Here is an 11,723-nt window from a genome sequence, read left to right as displayed (position 1 = left end):
CCAGGGCTCGCTGCAGCCAGGAGCACGGATGTGGGTCCCATCGTGCTGGGGACCAGGGTTCGCTGCAGCCAGGAGCACAGATGTGGGTCCCATCGTGCCGGGGACCAGGGTTCGCTGCAGCCAGGAGCACAGATGTGGGTCCCATCGTGCTGGGGACCAGGGTTCGCTGCAGCCAGGAGCACAGATGTGGGTCCCATCGTGCTGGGGACCAGGGTTCGCTGCAGCCAGGAGCACAGACGTGGGTCCCATCGTGCCGGGGACCAGGGTTCGCTGCAGCCAGGAGCACGGACGTGGGTCCCATCGTGCCAGGGACCAGGGTTCGCTAGCCAAGAGCACAGATGTGGGTCCCATCGTGCTGGGGACCAGGGTTCGCTGCAGCCAGGAGCACAGATGTGGGTCCCATCGTGCTGGGGACCAGGGTTCGCTGCAGCCAGGAGCACGGACGTGGGTCCCATCGTGCCGGGGACCAGGGTTCGCTGCAGCCAGGAGCACAGATGTGGGTCCCATCGTGCTGGGGACCAGGGTTCGCTGCAGCCAGGAGCACAGATGTGGGTCCCATCGTGCTGGGGACCAGGGTTCGCTGCAGCCAGGAGCACAGACGTGGGTCCCATCGTGCTGGGGACCAGGGTTCGCTGCAGCCAGGAGCACGGACGTGGGTCCCATCGTGCCGGGGACCAGGGTTCGCTGCAGCCAGGAGCACGGACGTGGGTCCCATCGTGCTGGGGACCAGGGTTCGCTGCAGCCAGGAGCACAGATGTGGGTCCCATCGTGCTGGGGACCAGGGTTCGCTGCAGCCAGGAGCACAGATGTGGGTCCCATCGTGCTGGGGACCAGGGTTCGCTGCAGCCAGGAGCACAGATGTGGGTCCCATCGTGCTGGGGACCAGGGTTCGCTGCAGCCAGGAGCACAGATGTGGGTCCCATCGTGCCAGGGACCAGGGTTCGCTGCAGCCAGGAGCACAGATGTGGGTCCCATCGTGCCGGGGACCAGGGTTCGCTGCAGCCAGGAGCACGGACGTCGGTCCCATCGTGCTGGGGACCAGGGTTGGCTGCAGCCAGGAGCACGGACGTGGGTCCCATCGTGCCGGGGACCAGGGTTCGCTGCAGCCAGGAGCACAGATGTGGGTCCCATCGTGCTGGGGACCAGGGTTCGCTGCAGCCAGGAGCACGGACGTGGGTCCCATCGTGCCAGGGACCAGGGTTCGCTGCAGCCAGGAGCACGGATGTGGGTCCCATCGTGCTGGGGACCAGGGTTGGCTGCAGCCAGGAGCACAGATGTGGGTCCCATCGTGCTGGGGACCAGGGTTCGCTGCAGCCAGGAGCACAGATGTGGGTCCCATCGTGCCAGGGACCAGGGTTGGCTGCAGCCAGGAGCACGGACGTGGGTCCCATCGTGCCAGGGACCAGGGTTCGCTGCAGCCAGGAGCACGGACGTGGGTCCCATCGTGCCTGTGGGTGAATGCGTTTTGCTCCAGCCCCACACCAGCGCCACCCATCAGACCATGGCCGGTGTTTGGTGCCCTTACCATGAGCCTGAAGCTCCCAGGAGGGCCCCTGCTGCAATCACAGCACCTCCAGTCAGGACAGGGAGCAGGAAATGGCACGGAGCCGTTCTGGAGGATGTGGGATTGGCTGCGCTCAGAACCTGGAACTGGTTGGGATGAGAAGCTGCAGAGCCCTGCCTGGATGGGCCAGGTCCTGAGCTCCAGCCCAGTGCCCAGCTCTGCTCAGCTGTGTTCCAGTGCTCCTGGCAGTGGGAGAGGAGCGGCCCATGGAGCTGCACAGCGTTCAAGGGCATGGTTGCTGATGGGAACCACTGCAGCGTGGAGAGGTTTCTGCGAGGAGCTTTATTGCACAAGGCTGCAACACGAGTGTTCCTCACAGTAAATCCATGGCCAGGAGCAGAGGGAGCCCTCCCTGGGGACTACACAGACCCCATTGGAACCACAGTGAACATCCCCAGGGAGTGAATAGGGGTCTATGCAGCTCTGCTGTGTCTGGGCACCGCCAGCACCAGGAATCAAACAGGAACAGTTCAGACCCCCCAGTGCCTCATCCCCACTCCCTTCAGCCTCCCACCCTCCCAGGACCCCGGGGCAGGTCCCATTGGACCCGCGATGCTCAGACAGGTCTCAGCTGCAGGGGCTCAGCAGAGCCCAGCGGGACTGAAAGGACGCCTCAAGAGGAAACCTCCCCGGCCCCATCCATGGCCCACGGGCAGGCCCGGTCCCAGCCCCTCGCGCCGCCGGTCCAGCCCTCACACCAGTCTGACTTGGACAAGCGCCGCCGCCTCCTGCAGGGTCTCCTCATCCAGCCCCGAGCTCGGCAGCCTTTGGGGAGGAGGAGGAAGAGGTCAATGCCCCCCCGAGCTGCCCGCGGACCATGGCACTGCAGCCAGAGAGGGCAGAGGGGGCCGGGGGGGGTCCTGATGCCAGGGGGACCCTGCCTCTGTGGGCTTCCTGCTGCTATACAGCCTATTGCTCTCTGCAGCTGCCGGGCAGGAGGATGCAGCGAAAGGGGTCAGGCTCTGCCCCCAAGGGACAAGGGATGGGATAAGAGGAAACGGCCTCAAGCTGCATCAGGGGAAGTTTAGATGGAGGTTGGGACCCCTTAGAATCATAGAATCATAGAACAGTCAGGGTTGGAAAGGAGCTTAAGATCATCCAGTTCCAACCCCCTGCCATGGGCAGGGACACCTCACACTAACCCATGGCACCCAAGGCTCTGTCCAACCTGGCCTTGAACACTGCCAGGGATGGAGCATTCACAACCTCCCTGGGCACCCATTCCAGTGCCTCAGCACCCTCACAGGAAAGAATTTCCTCCTTAGATCCAATCTAAACTTCCCCTGTTTCAGTTTGAACCCATTACCCCTTGTCCTGTCACTGCAGTCCCTAATGAAGAGTCCCTCCCCAGCATCCCTATAGGCCCCCTTCAGACACTGGAAGCTGCTCTGAGGTCTCCACGCAGCTTCTCTTCTCCAGGCTGAACAGCCCCAACTTTCTCAGCCTATCTCCATACAGGAGCTGCTCCAGCCCCTGAGCATCCTCGTGGCCTCCTCTGGACTTGTTCCAACAGTTCCATGTCCTTTTTATGCTGAGGACACCAGAACTGCACACAATGCTCCAGGGGAGGTCTCACGAGAGCAGAGCAGAGGGGCAGGATCAGCTCCTTGGACCTGCTGGTCACGCTCCTTTGGATGCAGCCCAGGATACGGTTGGTTTCTGGGCTCAAGCGCACACTGAAGCCGGCTCATGTTCATTTTCTCATGGACCAGCACCCCCAAGTCCTTCTCCTTGGGCTGCTCTGAATCTCTTCTCTGCCCAGCCTGGAGCTGTGCCTGGGATTGCTCCGACCCAGGTGCGGGACCTTGCACTTGTCCCTTATCACAGCTCCTGCAGGCACCCCGGTGACGCCAGGACCCCTGTCCCTTACCACAGCCTCTGCAGGGATCCCGGGTGCTGCCCCAGCGCCCCGCACAGCGCCCGCACGCTCCCTGTGTCCAGGCTGTTCTCGCTCAGGTCCAGGGTCTCCAGGGCGCACCCAGCGCGGAGCACGGAGCACACGTCCTCAGAGCAGGCTCCCGAGAGGCCGCACTGCCACAGGCTGCGGGGACGGGGAGGGGACCCGTGGGGACACCCCATGCACAGCCGGGACCCCAGCCTGGCCTCTGCGCGCCTGGAAACAGCTTCCAGGGAGGGCTTGCTCCAGAGCCTTGCTTGTGAGGTCCTGGTGCTGGATGGGGAGCATCCCTTCGGATGGGCACAGGCAGGACCGGGCTTCCTCTTGACCGGATTACCCCAGTCACTTCTTGCAACCCCAGAATAGGATTTGGTCTTTGTGGGGCAAAATAGGGTTGGGGTGATCCTTATGGAGCAAAATCTGTGCCCATGCACCTGGAACGTGCGGGGGGTGCAATGCCTGCAGCTGGGGCAGGGAGCGCGCTGCGGCTCCGCCTGGGAGAGCTCTGAACGCCGCTTTAAGTCAGCTCATGTGGGTGCTCATGAACCATTAACCCACTGTGACCCAATCACTTCCCATTTCCAGCTGCGGGCCCCTGCGGCTCCGGTGGCCCCGAGGCACCCAGGGGGGGCTCCCGCACCCGGACCCCCCGCTCAGCCCCACCCCGTGTCACCCACCTGAGGCTGCGCAGCCGGCAGCGGGGGTCCCGCAGCCCCGGGCTCAGCCGCCTCACGCCGCCGTCCCCCACAGCGTTGCCCCCCAGGTGCAGCTCGGCCAGGCTGGGGCTGTCGGGGAGCACCGCGGCCAGGGCCTCACAGCCCCGCTCCGTGAGCCCGCACTGCCACAGCCTGCGGGGAGCAGGGAGCGGGGAGCGGGGCCTGGCCACGGGGCTCTCCCGTCCTCCAGGCCACCACCCCCCAGCAGAGTCACCTCTGTCCCCAGGGGCACTGCGGCCCTGCCCTCGGCTCAGCATCACCACGGAGCCCTCCCAACCGCTGCGGGACAGGCCCAGCGCATCCCCCTCTCCATCCCTGCAAAGCAAAGGTGCCCCGAGGGACCTGGGGGGTTCCGTGTGGAGAAGGCTCAGGGGGGACCTGATGGCTGCCTCCAACTGCCTGACAGGAGGATGGAGCCAGGAGGGGCTGGGCTCTGCTCCCAAGGAACAAGGGATGGGACAAGAGGAACCGGCCTCAAGCTGCACCAGGGCAGGGTTAGATGGAGCTGAGGAACAATTCCTGCCCCAGAGGGTGCTCAGGCATTGGAACAGGCTGCCCAGGGCAGGGCTGCAGGCACCGGCCCTGCGAGTGCTCACAAACCCTATAGACGAGGCCTCAGTGCCATGGGTCAGTGGTGGCCTGGGCAGTGCTGGGCAATGGTTGGACTGGATGAGCTTGAAGGGCTTTTCCAACCCGGCTGATCCCATGGCTCTGTGACTTCTCACCCCGGTACCTGCCCTGCTCTGTGCCTCCACCAGCCCAGCCCTGTTGCCCTCACAGATGTGACTGATGCTGTTTCCCCACTCCTGTCCCACAGCCCCTCTGCAGCCGAGTCCTGCCTGGCTTCCTGCTCCCGGCTCACTGGGATGGGCTCGCTGGTAGCACCAGGGGAAGAGCGGGTGGAAAGCTTCTTTAGAAGCAGATGGAGAAGCCAGCTCTGGCTCACCAGCGGTGGCCGTGGTGGAGCCCTGGGGGACTGGGGGGGCCGCCAGTGCCCTGCCACTGGCCCTGGAGCACTGAGATCCCTGTTCCTGCCGCGCAGCAGCTCCCGGAGCCCCCGCTCAGCCCCACCCCGTGTCACCCACCTGAGGCTGCGCAGCCGGCAGCGGGGGTCCCGCAGCCCCGGGCTCAGCCGCCTCACGCCGCCGTCCCCCACAGCGTTGCCCCCCAGGTGCAGCTCGGCCAGGCTGGGGCTGTCGGGGAGCACCGCGGCCAGGGCCTCACAGCCCAGCTCCGTGAGCCCGCACTGCCACAGCCTGCGGGGAGAGGAGCCTGAGCCAGGACGCACCGAGCCCCGGCCACCCGCTGCTTCCTGCCCCATCCCTGCAGTGCTCAAGGCCAGGTTGGACACAGGGGCTTGGAGCAAGCTGCTCCAGTGGAAGGGGTCCCTGCCCTGGCAGGGTTGGAGCTGGAGGAGCTTTAGGGTCCCTCCAACCCGAACCAGGCTGGGGTTCTATAACAGCGCCCCTGAGCCCCGGGCTGTGACCGGGCTGCTTCAGCGCATCCCCGGGCAGCGCCGTGACCGCATCCTGCGCACCCGCCCCAGTCCCCCCCGGCAGCGCCCCCGGCTCAGAGCGGGACGGGGCCGTACTCGAGCTTCCGAAGCCCGCGGCCGGGTCCGCGCAGCGCCGCGCACAGCTCCCGCACGCCGCCGTCCCCCACCGCGTTGTCGCTGAGGTCCAGCAGCGCCAGCCCGGGCGCGGCCGCCAGCACCGGTGCCAGGGCCCTGCAGCCCGCGGCCGTGAGGCTGCAGCCGCCCAACCTGCGGGGGGCAGAGTGAGGCGGCCGTGCCGGGGTCCCCCGACTACACCCAGCTTTGGAGGTGGCTCCTGCAGCAGCGCTGCGGACACCGTGGTCACGGCTTTAACCTGCCGGGATCCCACTGCAGAGCCAGTGCCCCCCACACAGCATCTCCCACTGCAGAGCCAGTGCCCCCCCCAGCATCTCCCACTGCAGTGCCAGTGCCCCCACACAGCATCTCCCACTGCAGTGCCAGTGCCCACACACAGCATCTCCCACTGCAGAGCCAGTGCCCCCACACAGCATCTCCCACTGCAGTGCCAGTGCCCCCAGCCACTGCAGCACTCTCCCACTGCAGAGCCAGTGCCACAGCATCTCCCACTGCAGTGCCAGTGCCCCCCCACAGCATCTCCCACTGCAGTGCCAGTGCCCCCACACAGCATCTCCCACTGCAGAGCCAGTGCCCCCACACAGCATCTCCCACTGCAGAGCCAGTGCCCCCCCACAGCATCTCCCACTGCAGTGCCAGTGCCCCCACACAGCATCTCCCACTGCAGAGCCAGTGCCCCCACACAGCATCTCCCACTGCAGTGCCAGCAGTGTCCCCCACACAGTGCCCATGTACCCCCCAGTACCCCTTCCTGGTTTCCCTCACACAGTGCCAATGTCCGTGTCTCTCCCCCGTGTCAGTGTCCCCGTCCCTCCCCGCTGTCCCTCGCACAGTGTCCGTGTCACCCCCCAGTGTCAGTGTCCCCGTCCCTCCCCGCTGCCCCTCACAGTGTCCGTGTCACCCCCGGTGTCAGTGTCCCCATCCCTCCCTGCTGTCCCTCACAGTGTCCGTGTCACCCCCCGGTGTCGGTGTCAGTGTCCCCATCCCTCTCCGCTGTCCCTCACAGTGTCCGTGTCACCCCCCGGTGTCAGTGTCCCCATCCCTCCCCGCTGTCCCTCACAGTGTCCGTGTCACCCCCCGGTGTCAGTGTCCCCATCCCTCCCCTCTGTCCCTCACAGTGTCCGTGTCATCCCCCGGTGTCAGTGTCCCCATCCCTCCCCGCTGCCCCTCACAGTGTCCGTGTCACCCCCCGGTGTCAGTGTCCCCGTCCCTCCCCGCTGTCCCTCACAGTGTCCGTGTCCCCATCCCTCCCCGCTGTCCCTCACAGTGTCCGTGTCACCCCCCGGTGTCAGTGTCCCCGCCTCCCTCCCAGCTGTCCCTCACAGTGTCCGTGTCACCCCCCGGTGTCAGTGTCCCCATCCCTCCCCGCTGCCCCTCACAGTGTCCGTGTCACCCCCCGGTGTCGGTGTCAGTGTCCCCGTCCCTCACCGCAGCTCCCGCAGGGACCCAGCTCCTCGCCGCAGCCCCTCGCACAGCAGCCTCACGCCTTCGTCCCCCAGATCCTTGTTCCCAGCCAGACCCAGCTCGGTCAGGGCCGGGCTGGTGCCGAGGACGGAGCCCAGGGCCGCGCCGCAGGCGCTGCTGAGCTCGCACCGCTCCAGCCTGCAGAGGGGTGCAGAGGGGCCGGGGCCGCGCTGGTGATGGCCTCACACGGGGCCGGTCCCGGTCCCACCGCACAGGACGCGGTCACCGCCGGTGCTGCCCCCGGTGCCCCGCTGGGGCTCTGCGCCACGGCCCCTGCCTCAGCAGCCGCGTACCTCAGCGTCCTCAGCCTACAGCCCGATGCCTCCAGGGCTTGACAGAGCATGGGGATGGGTGAGAGCGTCCCCTCCTCCTCCTGGGCTTCCCTGCAATGAGATGATGCTCATCACATGAGTGGAGAGGGCCCTTGCCCGAGGGCCGGGATGAGGGGAAATGGCTTTAAACGGCAAGGGTTGAGTCACTGGCAGAGCCTGCCCAGAGGAGCTGCAGCTGCCCCAAAAGCTCAGTGAGGAAGCTGTGCCCGAGCTCATCCCTGTCCAGTTTCCCCCCGCACAAGCACAAAGAAGAGCCGAGGGCTCGCTCTGGGGCTCCTGCTGAGAGCACAGGGCTGGGGCTGTTGGATTCACAGCCATGAGCCTGCCTGAGGAGGAGGGTCCCTGGCCCTGGCCAGTGCAGCAGCAGCAGCACGCTATCCCAGCACAGGCTGTCCCATCCAGCCCAGACCAGTCTGGGATTCTGTCATATCCCAGTCTATTCCTGTTCCACTCCTATTCCCATTCCTATCCTATTCCCATTTGTATCCTGTTCCTATACTATTTCTGTCTTATTGCTTTCCTAGTCCTATTCTTATCCCACCCCTATCCCTAACCCTACCCATATCATGCCCTATTGTATCCTATTGTAGCCTGTCATATCCTATCCTACTCTACCCTATCCTATCCTATCCTATCCTATCCTATCCTATCCTATCCTATCCTATGCTATCCTAACCTATCCGTTCCTGTTCCTGTTCCTCCTTCTCTCCCTCTCCCAGCACTGCTCCCTGCCCACCGGCTGTGACTCAAGGTCACAGCTCTGCCCATGCAGAGCCCATCACCAAGCCCCCAGGACCCCATCTCCACACGGCTCCATCACCAAGCCCCCAGGACCCCATCACCACACGGCTCCATCACCAAGCCCCCAGGACCCCATCACCACACGGCTCCATCACCAAGCCCCCGGGACCCCATCACCACACGGCTCCATCACCAAGCCCCAGGACCCCATCACCACACGGCTCCATCACCAAGCCCCCAGGACCCCATCACCACACGGCTCCATCACCAAGCCCCCAGGACCCCATCACCACACGGCTCCATCACCAAGCCCCAGGGACCCCATCACCACACGGCTCCATCACCAAGCCCCCAGGACCCCATCACCACACGGCTCCATCACCAAGCCCCCAGGACCCCATCACCACACGGCTCCATCACCAAGCCCCAGGACCCCATCACCACACGGCTCCATCACCAAGCCCCCAGGACCCCATCACCACACGGCTCCATCACCAAGCCTCCAGGACCCCATCACCACACGGCTCCATCACCAAGCCTCCAGGACCCCATCACCACACGGCTCCATCACCAAGCCCCCGGGACCCCATCACCACACGGCTCCATCCCCAGGCCCCCAGGACCCCACTCACAGATGCGGCTTCTTGCCCGGCTGTGGCTCTGCGGTGTCCTCGGGCTCATCCCACAGGAAGCAGCAGTGCCCCAGCTCCAGCACCTGCAGCCCAGGGAACCTGCTCAGGCTGAAGGCGAGGACGACCTGGTCGAAGCGGTTGAGGTTGAGCCCATGGAGGCGCAGCCCCGTGAAGGGGCGCAGGGCGGCCGCCACCAGCCGCTCGTCCTGCAGCTCGTAGAGGCAGTGGCAGAGCTCCAGGTCGCGGACCAGCCCCGTCTCCCCCAGCACCAGAGCCAGGGCTGTTTTCTGCCTGTCCTGAAGCCACTCCAGCAAATCCTGTGTAATCCTGGCAGAGATTCTGCAGCCCGTCTCCTGCTCCAGCTCCCTCCTGCGGTCCTCGTTTAAGAGTCCGAAGAGGAACCGCACGGTCAGGATGAAGTAGTTCCTGGAGCTGCCGTAGCTCCGCAGCAGCTCCCTCACGTCCCTGCTGGGACCCGCGGGGGGCGCCTGCGCCTCCCCGTCCTCCTCCAGCAGGTAGAAGAGCGCCGCGAAGAACTCCTGGAAGCTGAGGTGGGTGAAGCTGTAGGAGCTGACGCAGGAAATGTCCTGCTGGAAGAGGTGCTCGTTGAGGAGCAGCGGGAGGGCTTCCTGCGCGCCCAGCGCCAGCCCCTGCACCTCCTTCTCCTCGAAGAGCACCCTCTGCCCGCGGACGCCCCCGGCCGCCAGGCAGCAGAGCCGCCGGAGCACGGCGGGCACGTCCTGCCGCTGCCGCCCCTGCAGGGAGCGCAGCAGCGCCGACAGGTAGAGCACGTAGATGCCGGTGGTGGTGCGGGGGCCACGGGCCAGGCCCCCGGCGCGGCCCAGCTGCTGCCTCAGCACGGTGCAGACGATCCAGCAGACCACGGGCACCAGGCACATGGTGAAGAGCAGCTCGTGGCCGCGCACCAAGCGGAAGGCGGCCGCCGCCTGCTCCGCGCTGCCGAAGAAGCGCTGGAAGTAATCCCTGCGGGCCGGCTCCGAGAAGCCCAGGATCTCGGCGCAGCGCTCGTGCTGCAGGAGCCGCCGCAGGCTCTGCAGCGCCGCGGGCCGGGTGGTGATGAGCAGGGAGCTGTGGGGCAGGAGCCTCCTGCGGAGCAGGCTGCCCAGGACGACGTCCACCGGGCGCCGCTCGCCGGGCTCCGCGCACAGCTCCGCCCACGGCCGCTCCACCGAGAAGCGGAGCTCGTCGAAGCCGTCGATGACGAACAGGAGCTTGTGCGGCTGCTGCAGCACCGCGTCCAGCGGCAGGGCGCTGCCGGGGCAGCACCGCGCCAGGAGGTCGCCCATGCTGGCCTCCCCGGCCAGGAGGCTCCCCTCGCGGCAGTGGATGTAGAACACGAAGTCAAACTCCTCGAACACGCGGCCGCTCGCCCAGTCCAGCATGATCTTCCTGGCCGTCATGGTCTTGCCCATGCCCGCGGCGCCCAGCAGCACCACCTCCTTGGGGCTCCAGCCCTCCTCGTCGGGCTTGAAGAGGTCGGCGACGGCGATGGCGGAGCCGGCGCGCTCCTTCATGAGCTCCGTGTGCCCGCGCCCCACGGCCGCGATCTCGCGCTGCCGCTGCCGCTCGTCGCGGTGCTCGGTGACCATCACCAGCCGCGCGTACCGAGCGCTGAGGCTCGCGCTGTCGCCCACCCGCGCGTTCGGGTCCTTCATGCGGCCGAAGGCCTGGCGCACGGCCCTCTTGTACCCGCTGCGGTGGTCTGGAAGGAGACCCCCTCGGGCAGCAGCAGAGCAGGGGCAGCAGCACAGGAGGCCCCGCGCTTTCCCCCATTGGCACCTACCTGATGGTGCTGACCCCAGCAGAGGAGCAGGCCCCAGGTCTGGGGAAAAGGGGTGTTAGTAGGAACCATCACTGAGCTCCAGCACCCCAAACCCCTCCGCTTGCCCGTGCCCGGCTGCAGGGACCCGCACCCATAGCAGCCTCCTGTCCCCCCGCAGGGCTCCTGCACCCACACACACAACCCCTGCAGTGGAGCTCTCAGCATTCCCACCTCTCTCCCTGCTCTCCCGCAGCAGGGCAGCACCGTTGCGGCGCTGGATGTGCTCCAGGACCGTTATGGCCACGTCCAGGGCGGCCTCCGCGCCGTAGGACTCCACCATGAGGTTCTTGGTGTCCACGCAGTCGGCGCCCTGCAGCCGGCCCCAGGGAACGGGGCTGCAGCCGCGCAGCCCCGCGTGCGCCAGCGCATCCCGGAACCGCTTGAAGTCCGGCTGGGAGAGGTCCTCCAGGGCACGGAGCAGGAGCTCCCCTGCCCGTCCCTGCCTCTGCCAGTGCGCGCCCGGGGCACCGCTCCCGCTGCTGCTGCTGCTGCCGCCCGGGGCACCGCTGCTGCTGCTGCTGCTGCTGCTGCCCGGGGCACCGCTGATGCTGCTGCTGCTGCTGCCTGGGGCACTGCTGATGCTGCTGCTGCTGCTGCCCGGGGCACCGCTGCTGCTGCTGCTGCTGCTGCCCGGGGCACCGCTGCTGCTGCTGCTGCTGCTGCTGCCCGGGGCACCGCTCCCGCTGCTGCTGCTGCTGCCTGGGGCACCGCTGATGCTGCTGCTGCTGCCCGGGGCACCGCTGATGCTGATGCTGCTGCCCGGGGCACCGCTCCCGCTGCTGCTGCTGCCCGGGGCACCGCTGATGCTGCTGCTGCTGCCCGGGGCACTGCTGATGCTGCTGCTGCCCGGGGCACCGCTCCCGCTGCTGCTGCTGCCCGGGGCACCGCTGATGCTGCTGCTGCT

At 66.7% G+C, this 11,723-nt stretch overlaps 1 protein-coding gene across 1 annotated transcript; it reads right to left on the bottom strand.

Annotated features, from left to right (window-relative positions):
- Nucleotides 1-2,230: 2,230 nt before the first annotated feature.
- On the bottom strand, nucleotides 2,231-11,264 carry LOC133220090 (NACHT, LRR and PYD domains-containing protein 12-like; the record flags this gene model as incomplete). Its single annotated transcript, XM_061367924.1, has 9 exons — nucleotides 2,231-2,329; nucleotides 3,435-3,605; nucleotides 4,139-4,309; nucleotides 5,263-5,433; nucleotides 5,769-5,939; nucleotides 7,236-7,409; nucleotides 7,565-7,654; nucleotides 8,977-10,819; nucleotides 10,991-11,264. Coding segments are annotated over 9 exons (3,138 nt in total), but the record flags the coding sequence as incomplete, so codon positions are not given.
- Nucleotides 11,265-11,723: the final 459 nt, after the last annotated feature.

This window comes from Neopsephotus bourkii, unplaced genomic scaffold, assembly GCF_033783945.1.
Source record: "Neopsephotus bourkii isolate Nb327-2 ecotype Australia unplaced genomic scaffold, CSIRO-AGI_Nbou_v1 NB_1411, whole genome shotgun sequence".
Taxonomy (NCBI): domain Eukaryota; kingdom Metazoa; phylum Chordata; class Aves; order Psittaciformes; family Psittacidae; genus Neopsephotus; species Neopsephotus bourkii.
This window is presented reverse-complemented; position numbering and strand designations above follow the sequence as displayed.